Source organism: Rhipicephalus microplus, chromosome 5, assembly GCF_043290135.1.
Source record: "Rhipicephalus microplus isolate Deutch F79 chromosome 5, USDA_Rmic, whole genome shotgun sequence".
NCBI lineage: Eukaryota > Metazoa > Arthropoda > Arachnida > Ixodida > Ixodidae > Rhipicephalus > Rhipicephalus microplus.
This window is the reverse complement of record NC_134704.1, coordinates 21,068,879-21,089,461: the sequence shown is the minus strand read 5'-3', so window position 1 is coordinate 21,089,461 and position 20,583 is coordinate 21,068,879. Positions and strand designations below refer to the sequence as shown.

Below are 20,583 nucleotides of genomic sequence, written 5' to 3'. Positions count from 1 at the left end.
AAACTTGTGCCAATTAATTCTCAAGATTAATTAATGCCCGAAAGAATTTTTATTTTATAGTTTTATCATTTTACTTAATTAAATACTTAGATGGGATAACATATTGCCCAATAGCCTTAATGCAAGTTTACAACTAAAATGCAGTGAAATGTATGAGCAGTGCAACCGCTTCTGCAATTTCTTTGTTCACATATAACGTCGCTTAGTTGTTTGTGCCAGGTTAGCAGTACACGTAGAGGAGATTGTAAATATGGGATCTTGAACAACATTTTATCTTGGACTTTATGAGCTGCTTACTGGCCGACCTACAAAATTGAGGTTAATTGAAATCTCCGACTGAAAGGATTTAAGAAAATTGGCTTAACAAAAAATGTTTGTTAATCCCGTATTAAAAAAAATTTATTGTAGAGGTAAAGGTAATGCGTACATTGCCCTTTATGAAGGGGAACACGTGAGCGTATGTTCGCTCTGTGGCGGCTGCCTACAGGACCATCAACCGACAGCAAAAGAAGAGGCGTTTGCCTTCGGCGTCATCTATCGGCAAACGAAAACGAGTTATGGCCGCTTGACAGGCGCTACAAGATACAGTAGGCAGTCGTTGTAGAGAGCAGGTCACGCGATCGCGTGTTCCCTTTCATAAAAAAATGACATTTTACATTTAACCTCGGTATGGTGTCACAGCAGATATTTCCCCTGTTTAGGTGGTTTCACGGCAGTTTTCCCACGCTGCTGCGAAGCCACCTTTCAGCATGAGCACGCCTCATGAAATGATGGTCAGGACAAGACTCGCAGGCTGCCCTGTGGTCCTTGCCCCACAACCACTCCCTCCTAACTTTCTTGCCGAGCTCGCTTCTTGTGGATATCTTCATCCTGCAGTATTAGCCCACCTGCAGTGGACCAGAGATCGCTGCTATTTTCTGGGCAACGCACGGACCCACGCTGAGGCCTGAGTAACCTGGTGTTCTTAGACATACTTAGATATACTTCCAGGGTTGGCTTGAGGTTTATCTTCCGACCGTGGACTGCGTAGAACGCCATCAGGAATGGAAAGTCCACCTGATATCCCTCGGATTGGCCCATAACTTCCTAAACCAATTTATACTTTTCGAGAATAGATAGCGTGCTGCTTGGGGCAAGCACTAATCATGCCCCACATACACCTCATTGCTAGTTGTGTTGTACCACATCGACTCTATATCACACATATTGGCACAGCCCCCAAGGCCAACGCACTTCAACGCTGCTTGCTTTAGTCAAACCAGTGTCTGAGACTCGGGTCAAACTTACGTGGGTGGCCTGGGTTGTAAACCTTGGCGCAACAACCTCCTCTAGGGCTATGCTCCCGTACCATATGCTCGCCGCCGGTTAATGGCAGCTCACCTTAGAGCTTGGACTTTGGTTTTGAAAATAGCTTTTTGCTCTGGAGGTTGCGTACAAGAGGGGGGGGGGGGGGGGGGGCAGAAGTTCCCAGGTCACTATCCCATGTATTTCTACGGAAGCGTGGCCTGGGAACTTTTGACCAGGACTGTAGGTCTGTTCGTTTTAACAATGTTAAATTAACAGTCAGGGAAGCCCCGTTTGTCGTGAACAGAAATTATCATGAACGGGCACGCGCATTCTTCGTACGCCTCTACTTCGCTCCTAGAATATGTGCGCTGATTTGTCCAGTGTAAGATGGAATTAGTCCCTGGATTTTTTTTTCCTATGAAGTGCCGACAACCATTGGAGTGCCGTCGACGAGTGTCACTGGCTAACGGTCGTTTTCGGCAGCCATGTTCTTCCTAACGCTTTGCTAGCACTTGGTTGAACGAGTCCACCGCTCACTATAGCAACGGGGCACCAACCGGAGGAGAAAGGCGCGTAGCGTCCGCTGAAGGATGCGTGGCTAATGTACTTAGACATCAGTAGAGTGACTTGTTGGGCAAGTTGGTTCATTCTTGCGGTAGCTTTTAGCGCGAAATAAACTCACTCTACTGACGTTAATCACTAGTTCTTTGCGTTTGTCCGTCTCTCGTCTTCATTTCGCGATAAAGGCTGCGCGTACTTAGACATACGTGGCTTTATAAATCTTCGAAGTTAAGAAGCTAATGGCGGCAGTCTTCGGCCGCGCGTAAGAGAGACGGGAGAGGAGGCAGTTGTCGGTACTTAGGTAAAAGTGAAGAATCTAGAAAGAGGAAAATCTAGGGATTTTATAATAACTTTTATGGGCGAGAAAGCGAATACAGAGGGAAATGAATTCTTGGTGAGGTGGTGTGATTCGAGGCCGCGTACCCACAATCTGAAGGCAGCGTGAAAACCTTTCGGCTGTCCAGGCACGCAGCAGAGGAAATCCTTATATTCTGCAGTAGGAAAAAAGAGTTGGGAAAGGGAAGTGAGAAGCAAAGCATAGCCTTGTGTAATATATCATGTCCCGTGTAGTGTAGTATGTCCCTTTCGGAGTCTGTCTGTCGTTACTGAAGCTTTCAAGCCGTTGCTGCTCAGTGTCGACACTATTACTTAGCTGTGTTTTACGCTAATTTGCACGAGAGATGGTTTCCTCCGTGGAGTTTCTCGTGAGGAATTTTGTGGTTCCTCCTTAACAGCTCAGAGTCGCGCTACGAACAGAAGCGTCTTTCATGACGTCATACCGTTGCCGTCCAAGCTGAATCGAAGACAACTATGCCTGGCGTGCAAAGCCATTAACGTTATAGTTTCTTTTCATTCACGTCACATGAGCCCAAGCTGTTGGGAAGTAATGATTCCCACTTATTCCGATGTGGGGAACCACTTGCAGCATCTTTGTGTGAGTTATCTCTAGAGTCCCGTGGTACAAGAAGACATGTATGCCGAGCTTCGAGTTTTCCAACAGCCTTGCACGCTTTTCTTTGTTTTTTTTTTCTCGAGTGACTGGCGTGCTGTCATTCTTCATAAAGAAAGGTGCCATATCGTAAGTCGGCAGGCTCATCAACCAGATAGCTTTCTGAATAAAATTGCTGGAGAACTTTGGTGTAACAATCAATGATCTTTTACGTGAATTGTAGGTAGTTATAACCTTCACAATCTTCTGGAATTTATCCGCCACCCCCACCCCCCTCCCTTTTTTTTTTGGCTGCGGGGGATTCTGGCGGCGTTCGGCACATTCCTCAAGTACTCGACGTACGCTGCCCTCGTTTTAGTTATGTACGGCATCTAAGGAGCATTTACTACAAGAATTTAAACTGCAAGAAAATTTAATGTAGGTATTGCCTACAGCTTTCGTAGTGAATATTTAATTTCTATATGCGCTTGAGGTGGTTGCACGGATTTTGTTGTGAGGTTGTGTGAAGTCTGGATGGCCACTTCGATGTTCACAATCATTCTACACGTCGACATGTTTACCATAACTCTCCGCACGTATTTTCGTTGAACGTGCTTTCAGGAGCGCTGTACCTATTATTTCATGCATAGTTTCGGCCAGTTAGTTTGGCTACTTGGCCGTTCCGTAGTTTACTTCATTCCATATCTTATTCCACTTCGTGCTAATTCGTTATGTCAATGTCTTTGCCCGCCCGAGTACTTTTTGGGGAACGCGCCTCGGAAGATTCGTTCCTCACCATCCTCACTTAGTCGTGAGAAGTTTCACGCGTATTTGAATTAACATGTATGAGTATAGGAATAAGAAAAACCTGCTTTGTAACAAATGCCCGCACCATAAAACGAGATATACAACGGAAAAAAAGCCAGCAGGCTTTTTGCCAGTTTAAATTTGGCGCGCTTTGCTCTACTGATTCTGGGCCTAGCAGTTTCTTTAGTTGTCGAGTTGTGCAAATAAGCGAAATCATTTTTTTAAACATCTGTCAGCCACGACTTTTTAAACTAGTTTTTTTTTTTTTTCATCGGAAGCGTATCTATTTTGATCTACAGGCAGCGCCGCCAAACTAAGAAAATGCTAGGCGTGCAACAGTTTTTATATTTCTCTTGGTTTGGCGGCGCCACTGTCGTATGAACCGCTTTTTCACGCGAAGGGCAGGATTGCAAAAACTGGGCGTACCGTACGTGTGTGCGGGCCGCGCCGTTCTTGTGCTCACTAGTGTGGTCCGCGCGCTCTTACGCGCTTGGGCATATCGGGCACTTTTCTTGACATGTAAGCACGTACAGTCGGCGTCCAGAACTTGTAGACAATATTCGCGTGTGCTGAACTTTCTCATAGCCAGCACCATGCCGCCTATTCATAACGGCAGCGACCCGAAGGACACCATAGAGAAGATTATCAAAGGAAACAAAGTAGTGATATTTAGTGCCTCTGATGACCCAACGTGTGCACGGGTAAGTGTCCTTTAGCGTATCAGATTTTATTTATGGCGATTTGATCCACCGCCGGTGTCAACTGACGTAAATAAGAGGTGTGTGCCAATTGCGAGAGTTTCATTCAATTATACTCGCACGTGCGCGCAAATTTTGGCGGGTATCGCATATTCTGTACCACTCGAAACCGGTTTTCGCTTTACCAATTTGGCGTTTGTTGGTCTGCTTTTGTCATCAATTATCACGCCGTTTGAGCTACAAGTGTTCTTTTGTGGACTAGCCTGAATACAATATTCCGTGCAACTTGCCGCAAATGCCTTCCCGTTGAACGACCGTGTTTTTAAGCAGCGCAGTCTTTGTGTTCCCACTTTTAAGCTACAGCGAACAACTGTTCCGGATGTGCACGCGTCAAATAGGTAGCGGTTGGAAACAACTGCATTTTGCTTGCATGCGCGTATCAAGCTGCGTATATCCCGTAGGTGCTACACTGATTTGGGGAGGAAATAAAGCGGGGAAGGGGGGGGGGGGAGAAGGTATTTCGCGGCTGTTAGTTTTGACATGTTATCGTAACACACGGTAGATAACCTAAGTACACTGTAGCTTTTTCAAAAAAAAAAAAGTGGCGTTCATTGAAAACTATGGCACTGACTCAAAGCGCTTTACGCACTTCGTGTTCTTTCCAAGGACACCGACTGGAACACGGCTTCCCCGTAGGCGTATGTGCTCGCCAGCCGGGAAATCCTGGATCCGCGTTTCTTGACATGTTAGCTCTCTCTGTGAAAGAAGGGGAAAAGAAAGAAAGGTGCGCCGGTTACTCAAGGCGCACGGCTGAATCATTAAAGCCGACACCGTCTGTGGTCGATGACGAAATCTGATGGTCATTTCACTTGAGCGGTGGCCGTGCGTCGGACCTTCCATTAAGTAGGCGGGACACTTGCTCCTTCATTTATTCAGCAGCGCACTCCTTGTGCGTGGCGTTGCTTCCGCGCATACGTGCCGAAATAAGAAAGGAAAACGAAGTTGGTTTACTTTACGTCGTGCAATATATCGCTCGGTGTTGTCATCGATCTATGCATCGCGCCGTTTTCACAGAAGTCGATTGCGCCTTGGCATTGCAGTATTTGCCTCCGCTATGGTAGTACTTTGCAGGAGTAAAATGAAGAGTGGAAGTCAAGTCGACGCCTGAAACTAATTGCGGACCACTTGAAAGTTCGATGTTCCGATGCGTAATTGCTTAAAAAGCAAAACGCCATGGTAACTTTCGTTATTTCATTGTTGCCCCGATCGGCTTGTAGGATCATTCATCTTGTACTAGGCTGCGCAACAGTGTGAAGTAGGAAACCCGGAGCTCTCCACTACGGCGTCTCTCATAATCATATAGTGGTTTTGGGACGTTAAACCCCACATATCAATCAATCATGTGAAGTAGGAATTTGATCCCCAGTAGGAATGTGGTTGTTCATAAACGATGCTTAAATGACAGTTCGGGCGTGGAGGTGTGAGTAAATCTCACGCAATTAAAAAAAAAAAAGCCCAGGAAAGACTGAAGACCAGCGCCTTTGTTCGTGTGTTCCACAGGTGTCCCGTTATTTGCGCTTTTTAATTTTAAATTTTAGGGACAGAAAAAAAAAGCGCCATTTTAGCTTTATTCTTACTCACGATAGTCCGGTATATCTGTACTTCACGTTTAGTTAACCGGTAGTGCCAAAAGACCCCAACTTCTCTATCTGCGTACTTCACGCGTGACGTTATCTATTTTTGAGCCATGACAGCAGCTATCTCCGCCCTTGCAATAACTGCAGTGTCTACTATCAAAACCAATTCGGTATGTTATCATCAAAAAGCTTTCTCTAAGTGGTACAATCGTACCCGAATGTACAAAAAAAAAAACGGAAAAAAGCGAATGAGTGCCTATATCGAACCCACAACATAATGGTAATTGACCGATACTAGTGTATAATAGTCCTTGCTTATGGTTAACATGACATTGGACGATATCAGGCTTGGTGTTGCCATTCGGTGCACTTTAGTTGCCGCAAAGGGGTATTGTACCAAAGCGAGATGTCACGTGTGTTGCTTTCGCGCCACGGAGTATCCGAGCGCACCTTACTCCTTTTCGAATACGCCTGCTTGTGACGTGCACTCCTTATGATCCGTGGCGCTCAATCGTGCAGCCAAACTGCATCTGCTGTCCGAGTAATTCCTCTGCCGGAATTTTCTTCATAGTTACGCATTTCGCTCTTTAATGCTGTCGCTGTTAGCGGGCTTCATCGCACACACGCAACAGGTATGTCAATAACGCTACTGCGATGCGCTGGAAAGATGAAGGTGGCTTGGGAGTGTGGCCAGGTTGCTTGCATAGCTGGGGTAGTTTATTCAGAGGCGTATAGTCATTCGAAATTTGATCAATATATACTGCCTGTCGTTCTGACTATCTCTTCCCGATGCTTTCGTGTCCGGAGACAGTTGTAAATCGTAGCGGGAGTTACCCCCCGAAAGGGAGTAAATCCCCTGTGGTTATGTGCCACGCCCACCAACTACTCTCGCAACTCACCGGACTACTGCTCCTACTACTTCGTTCAACTCGCTTACATTCGCCCTACTGCACGCCACTAGTTGCGCGGTTTTCAGTCAAGCGGAGCTGGCTGAATTTTTTTCATCAGTGTCTTATTTTAGTGCTGTTGTTGCCCTTAACGACAGAACTCCGGTTGTATCAATATCTTCCCTGCCTAATAGGCTGACGATCGAGTTACCGCTTCCATCCGCTTTGAATCCCTGTGCCTCTTAAGGTGCATGGGTCTTGTTGGGCGATTAACACGGCATTCCATCGCGATGCGTAGTTTCCGTACTTTTATTGCGGCACTCGCTTCCCGTCGCGAATATTTGCGCCTGTACACGTCTTCGACCTCTAGCAACTGTGGCTTTATTAAATTAAGGACTGCCCTTTATGTTATTTCTTATTCCATTTTTTTTTTTTGCTGTAACTGTACCTATCTATGGCGGTAGTCTTAAACTTGCCACCGCATTCAGCCCTCTGCACTGCATAAATTACACACAGCTGTGATATATTATGAAATTTGCGTCTAAAAATTGCGTTATTAACAACCTCATAAAAAGTTGCATGGTGTGAAGGTTTTTTTTTTTACCTCAGTTCACGCGTTTTGTTGTTCAGGGGTCCCGTCGCTGTTCTTGCGAATGGAAAGTCGCATGCCAGAGTGATAGTTTGGGTCATAGAGTTCCCTAATATACACTAGAGGGAGCTCTGGCGACAGTGTCTATGGGAGCTGCAACACACAACGCTTCAGCGAGCGTGGGAATGATGGGTAGTACACACATTTGTCTAATTTTTGTACTTCTGGCCTGCTTCTGGCTCCGTGTGTGTTCGTGTGGGTTGGAGCTGTTTTCTTACGAAACAAATATTAGCAAATGTTCAGCGGTTGCGCTTCACCATCTTATCCTTTTGGACTTACCTTTCCAAATCGGGTCACGAAGTTCAAAAGGGCTGAATCTTTTTTTTTTTTCAAAACGAGACCGAAACAGCAGTAAACGAAGCCGCAAGTACGATTGGCTGCCCGCAAGTACGAAGACTAGGCAAATGTGTGTACTACCCGTCATTCCAATGGTCGCTGAACGATCGCAGCGCCAAAGTCCCCTCCAGTTAATTTTAGGAAACTCTATGGCTTGGGTGATTTACAAGCCTTCATCCTCGTTCTTTTTTTTTTTTTCAGACGAAGGAAATATTTACCAGCCTAAATGAACCTTACGTCTCGATCGAGGTCGATGATGAAGGTGAGTCTGTTCTCGTGTACTTCTCTTGTTTTAAGGCGTTATATCACATCGCTTCGGTCGCGCATGCTTCTACTTCAACCGTTATTTACTCCCAAACTTCATTTTTAGCCTGCACGGGTGCAATACATCTGGTGTTCGTACCTGCTACTCCGTGCACTTTAGCTCGTTCTTGGGCGGGGGTTGGGGGGGGGGGGGGGTGACCGCAACTAACTGCGGTGGCTCAGGGGCACTTACCGCTCTGGGCGCCTGGTTGGTCGCAGGTTCGATTCCCATCCCTATATCCCAGTAGGGTAGCTAGGCAGCACACCAGGCCAATGTGCCACAAATAAACCTGATTTTGCCTACGCCTACATGTTAACTGAGATTTAGATGCAGATACTGAGTCGGATAACCAAAGTTACTTCGAGGTTCAACCTTAATTAGATGCTGTGTTCTTTTCAATACTGCGTGACCGTTAACAGAGGCAAATACAAGCGTCAAGGCACCGTAAAATGAGGATTAATTGCTTTTACAATCCTTTGGCTGGAAAATGTTTTTTTTTTTTTAGTGGTGAAAATGAAAAGGCGCAAACTTAAATTCTTCGTTTCAATTTCGTGCGCACACTGCGAATGCGACTACCTGAGGTACTTCGCGAATTTTACTGTTAGGCGCAGGCCAAAATCTGTGTCGTTAATTGTATTGCGGTAATTCAGAAGTGACATCGCCAACCGAATGCTCTCTAGCTTTACCCAGCCGTTGGTTTCACATATTGTTTTGCATTAATCACAAGAAAGAACCTCGCCATTAGTGGCGAGGTTGTGGGCAGCATGATTGATCGACCCATTAGACAATAAGCGCAACGCTTTAAATGGTTGGCCATCGTTTCCTTTTCCGTATGGCACCCGATGGTTGTAAAGCCTTGTGTTCATAGTAGCGGCATTTTTCAAGACGAAGTACGGACGTCCTACACTCATTGTCTCGACACGATATCAGCTAGCTGTTTGCATTAGATACAAGAGCTCTATCGTTTGATCACTTGTCCGCGTCAGGTGAACCAGCTTGCCGTCGCAATCGGCCTTTAGCGCCTTGCACCCGCAAAGACTTTGTTATCTAATCAAAGCGGTCAGATTACCTTTGCGCCATGAACGCCGTAAAGGTCTCTGTTTATCGAGGGTGATGGGCCTCGAGTTGTCGAGAAGGGCTCGCCTATTCCCATTGTCCAATCCTTCCGGGAAGTCGCTTGAAGTTAGACAATGAAGTATATGGAACGAAAATTGTTTCGTTTGCGTGATTACGTTCTCGGTGTATAGAACATGCGCCCCAAACCGAGTCATTGACCCGCAGGTCGCGGGTTCGAATCCCGGCTGCGGCGGCTGCATTTCCGATGGAGGCGGAAATGTTGTATAGGCCCGTGTGCTCAGATTTGGGTGCGCGTTGAAGAACCCCAGGTGGTCGGCATTTCCGGAGCCCTTCACTATGGCTTCTCTCATAGTCATACGGTGGTTTCGGGACGTTAAACCCCACATATCAATCGGTCTTTGATGGCAACGGGTTGCCATTTCGTAGCCCGCGTCAGCCGAGCTTTCTTGGTCTGCGGACTAAATAGGCCAGTTCGCTCGGGCATACACGGCTCATTTGCCCCGGTGTTTCCGCTCCGGGCGTTTCCTTTTCTCAGTGGACAGAACAAAATGATAAACAACTCCGTGATTCAAAGTGCGCTACGAGTCCCGTCCGAGTATATAGCTCGAACGAGCTCCTCGCCAAATGAGCCGTATCTCTCTGCGTCGCCGGGCCATTTTCGTTATTTTCGTCTCGCGTGCAAGCTTCAACACAGCGGGATCATTATGCGTGCTCGTTGCATGGCATAAGGTTCGGCCTTGGTACCGCTCTGCTGAACTTGGCGTTCGTTTCTTCAAATACTTTAGCAGCACGTGCTTCGTGTAACGTAACAGCGTTTGTCTCGGCGGTACGGTTTCTCGCATCCGCGCGACGGTTTCATACGCTTTCACATTAGATATCGCAGTTGCCGACTTGTAATGGTGAAAAACACTGCATCTCACTAGGTGACGTTGTTTATTGTGGTTTTATGACGGTTCATAACCTAACCTAACCTAACCTAACCTTCGCACTTGTATCTAAAAACGCTCTATTACACTGTTTCGTTCAAAATTACGATATTTGCATGACCTCACAGTGTTTCACCAACTTAGTACAGTACAGAACGCTGTATCTCGCTAAATGACATCGTTCTTTAAGGTTTAACGAATGCTGCGCAGTTTTGCTGCTCCGATTTGACGAATGGGCGAAAACATTTCCGTTTGCAAATCGCAGGAAAGGTAGGTGCACGTTCAGTAGACGCGCTCGCGACCTCTCTCCTGCTGGCAGCAATGGTAAAAGAGCCCTGCCTGACATCCAGACATATTTTTTTTTTTCAACCTGTGGTTCCTAGGAATCCAATTTCAGATGTAGCTTTTTTTATACGTGCATGATTACTTGGTAATTTTACAGTGTTGTGCTTTTGGGTTGCATTCCGAGTTGCCACAAGTTGTCGAAACATTTGAAGAACGTCTTTCTTTCCCCCCTTGTCATAACACATGAAACCTTGTGAGAGGATTCCCTCCTGTTCAGTAAAAGCAGTAATCTTATGCGTATTCGATAAAGCACTTCATTATAAGCGCAGGTGTGCCTTTTATTTCTTTTCGGAGGATGTTCTGACGCCATTTTGAAATTTCGTGTACGACTAAATCAGGACCCCTCCCCCCCTCTCCAAATCTTGTCCAATTATATTTTACTGGGGGGGGGGGGGGGCTTGCTTGCTCGAGACTTGTATATGGCGAAGTTCTGGCAGGTTGCGTCCGCGGGCAAGGGACGCGTATCACTATTTTCGGCGTACCAGGCAACTTGCGTAATCCAGCGTTTTTGCTTCGGGAAAGTGGACATTTATTTATTTATTTATTTACTTACCCCTAGAGTCAATAGCCATTACAGAGGGGAGTGGTAAAGAAAAAATATAGCGAAACAAATTTGCAAGTACTAAGAGGCAATACAATGTCCCTGGTTATACAATAACACTTTATGGTAAGCAAAAAAGAAGGAAAATAGAAAATATCAAAATGGCAAATAGGAAAATAGCAAATAGGATACATTCTTGTAAAAAATACATAAAGGTATGGATTTCGTCGACGTGGCAGAAAACTTTCGCCTCAAAGACCAGAGCACTTGCACTAGACACGAACGTGCGAGCCATATTTTTGTACTTTCGAAACAAGGACTTTTTTTATTTCACAGTGAGACCGCCAACTGATAAGATATGCATGTATCACGTGCAGGAGAAACACCGCGATCTTAATTCGAGTGTACAACTCTCCATTCGTTCAATGTAGTCAATAATGATCAGGTAAATGAATTCTATAAATATATGTTACACGAGATTCATCATAGCCGCGGCAAAATCGCGTCGCAGTTCACTAGTTCCCAATTTTCGCTAGCGTTATAGTCTGTCAGACGCTTTTACCAGGAGTCTCGTCGACGTCTGCTGTTGGTTGTATTTTTCGGCTGTTTTCACGAGTGCCTGCAAACCTATAGTTTATTTGATCTATTGCACTGCGCAGACTACACGTCTCGACATATTTGCCGATCCAGGGAAGTGTTAACCGAGGTCCGAGTCGTTGGATTGAGATTTATATGTAATTGCAGTTGTCTGTCTGAATCGGGTCTTGTTGGAAAATGTGGCAGCTTGGGCTAGTTGGTATGGCACGACGATAGTTATAGCGCGAGAACTTCGTGTCCTTCTTGTCTTTGTGTCGTCGTCGTTTTGTTCTCGCGCTATACACTATCGTCTTGTTAGAAAGTTACAGCTGCATGTGGGAGGGATTGTATGCAGCTTGTGCGATATATGAATATCGAGTACGCTATAGCGACCACCTCCCCGTAAACATTTTATTGCATGCAGTATACGCGCGATGCATGTCCTTCATGTCCTTTCGTAAGATGTAATTCCGGGCGAGTTGGCTCGCTGGAGTCATACGCTACCGCGAAGTATACTGTCGGTAACGGAACCTCGAAGTCGTTCTTTTTTTCTTTTTCTTTTTTTTTTTCGCAGCAGGCGTTGATGCTAAACGCTGCGACGACGTCGTTTCTGTGGGATGTTGTAACGTTCTGCCGCCGAGCCATGGGTCACGTTTTGTCGGCCAAGGCCGCACCATTCCTGCTTTGCGCGCTTGCTGTTGCTAACGTCTTTTCTTTAACGGTGATGGTTATAGCTTCGATCGCGCTGTCGTGATTGCGAACCTGGGCAGCCACCAAGTGCTGCCCGACGCTCGCTCGTATGTTTTGGATGGTCGCCAGGGTTGGGCACACCAAACCCGCTCTAGCGGCGCTCTACGAGAAACGGATGGACGCGCTTTCGGACTCGATGCGAATGGGCTGTTAGCCATAAATAGATCTACCGACCGGCCGACTTCAATCGCGGCCACTGTATAGCAGGTAAAAAGCTGAAACTGATAAGACGCCTAGTGATCTGTCCTGATGGGCTCGGGTGCTGTGGAGCGCAGTAAATTAAACGCGTGAATGTTCCCACAGATACTAGCGAGGAAAAGGAGGCCCAAGTGGCGCTCCTGGACAAGGCGCGGCGGGCTGCTGAGGCCAGTGGCGGGCTGCTGAGGCCACCTGCTTGTAACCCTTATTTCATTTTTTTAAAGAGGATTGTATTTCTTTTTAAAGAGGATTGTATTTCTTGGCGACTTTCGACGCAAAAAGTTTGGTCTGTCTGTCTGTACATTTGTCTGTTTGTCCACTCTTAACGGCACCGGGTATTTGAAACGGTCGACCCCATCCGGTGCGCCCACCAATGTTGCTCAAGCTTCAGCTTTCATGCTTGTGCAATTGTCAATTAATAAGTAATTATTGCGCAAGTCTGGGGCACCATAACAACCCGTATGTATTCTGTATGTGCACTAGAAAATGCATACATAAGTAACTTTAAGGAGCGTAGCGCTTATCACGCTGCGCTGACCATGCAACGCTTGCACGAAGAAGCGGCTGTTCCCAACGCTTTGCTAAGACGACACGGTGGCGGCACCTACCCGTCGCCTTGCGTTCTACACCGTCTCTGAGACCAACGTTACTAGATAAAGTATCTAGTAACGTTGTCTGAGACGGGCGCGCACACCCGTCTCAGAGCCACGCGCTTCGTTTTGAAAGAAAACTGCCAGGTGGCGCTCACGTCTCACGCGTGACGTGACTTGATGCGCTCGTTCGCCCCCGCTGCACGCCCGAGGCATTCTAACGCAGCGGCTCCAAAATACCACTCACCGATTTTCTTGCGCAGAACATCAAATAAATGTCTTGTTCATTCGCTCCCCACGCAAGACTATTGTCTTTCGACGACATTTGCAGATTACATTCAGATACGGGGCCAATTTTTTTTCTTTCTCTGTAATAAACGTTTTTCCATTCCATTCAGGAAAATATACGAGATGTATTTGCATTTGACTTTTTCGCGGATTCCAAAATTACGAAGACAGAGGAGGAGGGGGAAATAAGTTTTATTTAAAACGGCAAGATTGGGGAGGCATGGGCTCCCTTCCCACGGTGGCAGCCACGAGTCCCTGTGCTCTGGCGGCATCTTCGGCTTGCCGAGGCACTTGGTGTTGTCCTTCGTGCTACGGGCTTAGCAGTGCGGTCTCCCTCTGTCCTCCGTTAATTTAATATTTTGTCCTTTAACTCTGTCACAAGCCCACAGTGTGATTTTGGGCCGCCCTTTGCTGACAAAATCTACACATACCCTGAGTGTAGCTCCGGGTAGTGGTAATGGTAAGCGACCGGATTCGGGAACGTGTTCGTCTGTAAGATGCGCCATCCTGCTGCTTAGGGCCTCTACACGCGCTCCCCGCACAGCCGCAACGCACGTGCCGAGACCTCTGCCGCACGCAAGCGGGGGACAAATAAGCCAATGGGCGACGCTCTTTCACCCTCCGCAGCGACGCCAATTGCCTTATTTGTCCCCGCTTGCGTGCGGCAGGGCTCCCGGCACGTGCGTTGCGGCAGTGCGGAAAGTGCGTGGAACGAGCCTTAGCGAGGTACGTGCCGGGGGAACGCGGGTCCTTCCTAGTCTGTAAGGGCCAAACCTCATATGCGCGAAAATGCACGCGACAGCGACGAGCGACGCGACGTAGATGGTCTTCGCGCGATCAGTCGCTAGCGCAGGCAAACCTCATTCACGCGACGGCTTCGGCGAGCGAACTCCACTGTTGCTTGCATGAGGCCGTCTACTCGCACCAAGAAAACCACGTAGTGAGTGGTATGCAATTTAAAAATACGTTATATTGTTGTGTAATGGAACGGAAAGTGTTTATGAATGCCTTGCAGCCCTTTTTTTATATGCACATGTGTAAACATTGCGTTATTTCTTGTTGCGCATACGTGACTCGAGCAGGGTCACGTGCACCTATGTAGTCTTTGTCTTTTCCGGTATTTCGCTATTGGCTGCTTGAGCCCAGCACTTCCGGGCGATGAGCGACGGTTTCCAAATCTGGAGAACCGAGCACGCGACACGTCGCGCGAACGCCCTGTTTTGTCGCTCATAGCGTCGCTCGTCGCTGTCGCGTGCATTTTCGCGCTTATGAGGTTTGCTCTTAAAAACCGCGTGGTCTCTGTCCTTTTCCAGAATTCGCGATGTGCCTGTTCACCCGGACAAGTCTCAAGCCAAATCGTGCGCGATTTCATTGCCGGGGAGGGATGATTGAGCAGGCGCCCATGTAATATATGAACAACGCGCTATCGTGAAAGTTAGCTATAGAATTCTTTGCGTGCTTCTGGTGAGATTCTGTCCTTAGCGTAATTTTTATTAGCTGTTGTAGAGTCGCTGATTATGACTTCGGCTTTTGTGGAGGCTATAGTGCTATAGCCACCTCCTCCGCCACTTTTTTTTTTCCTTTGCTCCATGCGTACCGTTCCACTGACGATGGAGTCCCTTTGAAGATTCGTTGGTATACCATCGCCATGTTTTGGCCGTTGTCTTATTCCGCTGCATCTACATAGACCACGCCTCGTGCGTTGTTAAATTTCATATGTATACCTCCGAGCCCTGCAAGGTGATGGAGAGGGTGGCTCTAGAGAGACTGGAGTGGATTGCCGAACACCTGGGCTTCTTTCCGGAGCAGCATAGCGTCTTCGAGATAGAAGGATGGAAACGTCCTTCTATCTCGTTGATGCTCGGATGCATTTTTCTATGTAGTACAGAGAAAACAATCAATAGCCAGGAAATTAACCATACTGCCCGGTTTACTACTCTGCATGTTGGAAAAAAAAAGAGAAAGACAGGTATCAAGAGTTCGTATATATAGTACGCGCGTCAGTAAGCGTTCTTGCTGTCGGCAAATTGAGTCGATCAATTAAGACGCCCTTATTTTATGTTCGTCACATAGTTGCATGGGTGGCAAGTCTGTGCTCTAGATCATTTCGTCGTTATTATTTTTTTGCACGTTCAAGTAATTGCTACCGGAAGTGGTCCGGGTGCATTGCGCGAATGCACCGGGGGCGATATACGTCGCTATACACTATTGATTACCCGCGAACGCGTGTGTACAAACAGTGGTTCATTGAACGATACCCCCGCCCCTATCCCCACCCACAAATCGTATCGACCAGCCTGGAGGAGAGGAGTGTTCGATACTTTATTTCCGTCCGATTTCCATCTCGCATTTGGCCGTGACGTGCAGGACGGCCAGGCCACAGAACGTCATGTCAAAAAGGCGGCGCGCGTGCGTCACTTGTGGGGGCGATGTGGGAGGGGACAACGGTGTCGGGACAGGAGTTCTAGCCTTGCCCCAGTCTCGACGGTCGCCCGGACAACCTGCGGAGGCCGCGAACGCGTCCTCGCGAACTGGGATCGATGTGCGGAAATCGCTTGCATGCTGTGGCACCCTATACAAGCGCGCGCGCGCTCCGGCCTGCAGTTGTAGTGCATGCCTAGGCTGATCCCGGCCATCTGCTGCCATGTGTCCGTGGATGAATCCGCACTGGACATTCCGCCACCCTCGACTGCGTCCACCGTCTGCTCCGACGATCCTCTGCTGGACCGCCAAGACACTAGTGCGCGCGTCGACGCGGCCGGTATGCATTCTTGTTGCATTGCCGTAATGCCGTGTACGTCCGGCTTCTCGACCTCGGACATCAGAATTCGGATGTTCATTTTTCGGGGGCTTTTAGTTCTACGTTATGGATGTCCTTTTCTTGTTGACCGTCTCCGGAAAGCTTATTCGTATGGTATCGAAGATCCTCAGTTTCCGTGGATGGTTCTGTCTTGGTGGTCTCGACCAGACGCCGAACGCAAGCGTTAATCAGAAGGGTCCGGGGGAGGCGGCCAGAAGGTAGTTCTTCAGGGACCTAGTCAAAAATGCTCTCGTACTGCCACTTCCACGATTCTTCACCGGGCTATAAAAGGCGGCTTGCTGCTCCACCTAAGAGTATTTTGTAGTAACAATACGCGGTATACGTATGGAACAAACAATGCGTAAACTAACAAATGAAGTTTTGATTGCCACAATTATTTGTGTGCCTGCATTCTTTCACAATGAATCAGTCACACAACTTGTATCTTCCCCGACAAGATCAGAAGCTACCCTTTGCTTTCATGTCATGAATGAAAGCAAGCTTATTCTGGTACATACGACGCTGTTGGGACTCGCTGCGGTTAAAAAAAAAAAAAACTGTGATCGAGTTGACTTAGTCGTGATCGCGAAACGACGTTGCGAGCTTCGGTAGATCATTTCGTTTTTGTATAAACATGTTTTACTTTGTTTTATGCATTCGTAACGCTGCATGGCTGCGGCGTCTGCCCACTGTCTACCGTGCATCGTTTCTTTGCATTCATGACCGCAAATGGAACTGAATCTAACAGCGCCTCCACTCCCATTGTATGGTATCGGGAACCGATCTCATTTAATTCGCGCTGTGAAAGCGTGCCGATGGTAAACCAAGTCACGCTTGGTCACGCGATGCTAGTCCAAGTCACGCGGGTTTTCAACCAACACAAATAAGGTACAGCTCGCATCGGCAGGACCGAGCCTGATAAAATGGAAACCCCTGCGTGCGGCTCCTGTCAGGTGCGTCGATTTCCGATAATCGAATGAGTGCGTGTGGAGATAATAATGTGCCGAAAATACCAACAGCTCTAAAGCGATAGCTTATCATGATTTTGACTTTTCTGGCGATCGTTTCACGGATGAAGACGACGAATACATGTATACAAATGCGCGCGCCTGGGTTCGCGAGATATTGCCCCGCAACGCGTTTCTTTGTCGCTCCTCTTTTTTTTTTCTATGTATTTTTAAAATCTTGGACGTGGCGTCAAGGGAAATTTCTTTTCGCCTCCGTGGCGCCTGCCGCGTGACAATGCGAACAAACCTGAAGCGACGGTGGTGCAAACTTAGTAGTCGGTCATCTTGACAGGGTCCATGTCTGCGAACGCCCCGCCGAAACCAAAAGCGCACTCCGCTTCACCTTCTCAGTCTTTGGCAGCGTCACCGCCATCGTCATCGTCGTCCGTCTACTCGGCGTCCGATGTGCCGTCCCCGGGTAAATTGGCGAATTCGGAGCGCGTCGTTTATTTCGCGCAGCGGGCCGTGTCTTGACGTCGTGCGTTTCGTGCGGCCCCCGCCAGGCGGCATCCGACGCAGCGACGTAGGTGTGACCTGACCTCAACGGCTCAGCGCGTTACCGTTGCATACCGATCCCACTCATCGCGGGTCGAATTTCTATTTGTGTGAAATATTGCCCCGCCGCGGTGGTCTAGTGGCTAAGGTACTCGGCTACTGACTCGCAGGTCGCGGGATCCCGGCTATGGCGGCTGTATTTTCGATGGATGCGAAAATGCTGCTGGCCCGTGTGCTCAGATTTCAGGTGGTCGAAATTTCCGGAGCCCTCCACCACCGAGTCTCTCTTAATCATATGGTGGTTTTGGGACGTTAGACCCCACATGTCAAACATATTTGTGTGAAATAAACGCTTGATTTCCCCGTCGGCTGTGCGAGACAGTGGAGATATTCGTTACATGATTGATTGATTTGTGGGGTTTAACGTCCCAAAACCACCATTTGATTATGAGAGACGCCGTAGTGGAGGGCTCCGGAAATTTTGACCACCTGGGGTTCTTTAACGTGCACCCAAATCTGAGTACACGGGCCTACAACATTTCCGCCTCCATCGGAAATGCAGCCGCCGCAGCCGGGAATCGAACCCGCGACCAGCGGGTCAGCAGCCGAGTACCTTAGCCACTAGACCACCGCGGCGGGGCTTCGTTACATGATTATCAGCGTCGTAAATTGCAGCAGGCTTATTGCGGGAGCCTGCCAGCGAGTTTTCATGGTGCTAGTTTCAGTAAGCATTCGACAGATTGCCTACTGAGCTTAACTTCTGTGCTACTGCAAACGTGTTCACATAATGTAATCCGCATAATTAGAAGACTCGAGGCTTCCTTGTAGAATGAGTGATGTGGTTCTCATACACGGCATAATCGTTTAGCATAGCATTTAGTGCAGAGCAACAAAATTCTGAATTAGTTAAATTGCAGATCTAAAAACCTCTTACGGTTCTCTCAATTAAATGGAATTACTGTTTGTGAAGGGCTAGCAACTACTGTTAAAGATATATACAAAAACGGTGCATGTCTGAAATCCATTTTTTTTATTAATTTTTTGTTTTGGAAATATTGCCTAGTGACGGTAGCAGGTACTGGATCTCTGGATGTTCAAGGTGCTCTTGTTAATAAGCACAAAATGTTCAATGGTGCAAGTGCTCTTGTAAAGGAGTGCTTGGTGTTCTAGGTGCTTTTGTAAAGGTGTTTGAGGTGCAAGCACTGTTGTAAAGGAGTGCAGTGTGTTCAAGATGCAGTTAATTCTGTGGGGGAACGCAGGGTATTCAACATGCGAACACTCTTGCAAATGGGTGCAGTTACTCCTGTAAAGGAGTAGAAAGTAATGTTCAAAGGCACGAGCACTGTTCTAAAGGACTGGAAGGTGTTCAAGGTGTACTTACTTCTGTAAAGGAGTTCAAGACGAGCAATGTGTGAGCACTCTTGCAGAAAAGTGCAGTAACTCCTGTAAAAGAGAGGAAGATAACCATTTCTTGTTTGTGCTGCTTATGTCACTGTTTGCACTGCTTATGCCATGATAACTTTTGTTGAATGCTCCTTCGCCGTGTATGTGTGCAGGCTATGGGCCACCAATCCAAGAAGCACTGAGTCAGAGGACTGGGCTTTCTGGCGTACCTCAGGTGTTCGTCGGTGGAGAGCTGTTGGGTGGCAGCGAAGACACGGCTTCCGCACTGAAGAAAGGCACCCTAGGCCAGTTACTTATAACCGGCATCTCCTACGATTATGACTTAGTTGTCATAGGTGGTGGATCCGGCGGCTTAGCTGCTTCTAAGGTGGGCCTTTGAATTGCTGTAAACATGTCGTTGCCTCTGCACATAACTAAGCGCCAACTTGTAGGAAGTTGGCATCAGGGCTGTAAGGGCCATTCGCACTAGCCGCTGACAAAGGACACATAATGAAGATTGCTGAAATTAAATAAAAAAAACATGTATCATCAAGGAAGAAAAAAAAAAACTAAGGGCAGAACAAAAAGGGCGCCCTGTCTGTTCCCTCCTTAATTTTTTTTTTCTTCCTTGATAGTATGAGCCTTTTTGTATTCCAGTAAGCATGTAGCAACTAGCCCAACAAAAAGCTTTATTATGATGAAGATAGTTGCAAGTGGTCACTTGGTTGAAATTCAACTGCTGAAGGTTATTTCGTGTGGCTATGATTGTGCTGGCAACTAAACAGATGCAGTCTGCAACATTCAGAGGTGGGAGCCAGGACACAGTGCAGTTGCAGTGTGTGCATTGGTCACCAGTAGTAAGCTTCTTGGTTGCCAGTTGCAGACTTTTGTCATTTGCTGGTGTGAACACTGCCTGAGACCAGGTATGAAGTCCTGCCAACAATATGGTAAATTGCACTGTTTTCTGGTTAAGCTGGCTTTTGTTTCATTCTTTGAACTTTCAAGGGTCCTAAGAATGAGCACTGAATTAGTTTATTTAGAAGCATGTTTTGTTCATTGACTTTGTGCTAGTAAGAGTAATTGATAGTTGAGAGAACTAAAAATGTTTTATTAACTTTCATCCAGAAATGAGCGTTTCCACTGTGAGATAATTATTTATAATTGTGAAACCATAACTTTTGCAGGAAGCTGCTAAGCTGGGAAAGAAAGTAGCTGTATGTGATTTCGTCAAGCCGACCCCAAAAGGCACTACATGGGGTAAGTTTCAGTATGCTTCGTCACTGAACTTTAATTGAACTGTAAAATCTATGACGTTTTGCATTTGACCTAATTAATATTGCAACACGTCTTACCACAGGTCTGGGAGGCACGTGTGTCAATGTTGGCTGCATACCAAAGAAGCTTATGCACAATGCTGCGTTATTAGGTATGTGACTAGTGCTGCCTGTGTCGTATTGATGCCCTGCCATTGACTTGCTGAATGCAACCAAAAATTCTTTTGGGGCTATGTGAA

The 20,583-nt window shown here is 47.2% G+C and overlaps 1 protein-coding gene across 2 annotated transcripts in view; it reads left to right on the top strand.

The window, feature by feature from the left end:
* The first annotated feature begins 3,971 nt into the window (after nt 1-3,971).
* The window catches only part of LOC119174906 (thioredoxin reductase 1, cytoplasmic), a 29,153-nt gene continuing 12,541 nt past the window's right edge, over nt 3,972-20,583 (top strand). The window contains exons 1-5 of one of the 2 annotated variants that reach the window (XM_037426034.2): nt 3,972-4,284; nt 7,992-8,052; nt 19,244-19,458; nt 20,255-20,327; nt 20,428-20,496. In XM_037426034.2, the coding sequence (XP_037281931.2) occupies nt 4,177-4,284; nt 7,992-8,052; nt 19,244-19,458; nt 20,255-20,327; nt 20,428-20,496 (526 nt within the window). In that variant the 5' untranslated portion in view covers nt 3,972-4,176. Of the gene's footprint in view, nt 4,285-7,991; nt 8,053-17,458; nt 17,611-19,243; nt 19,459-20,254; nt 20,328-20,427; nt 20,497-20,583 lie in introns of those variants that run through there. The other variant, XM_075894947.1, reaches the window with a different exon arrangement.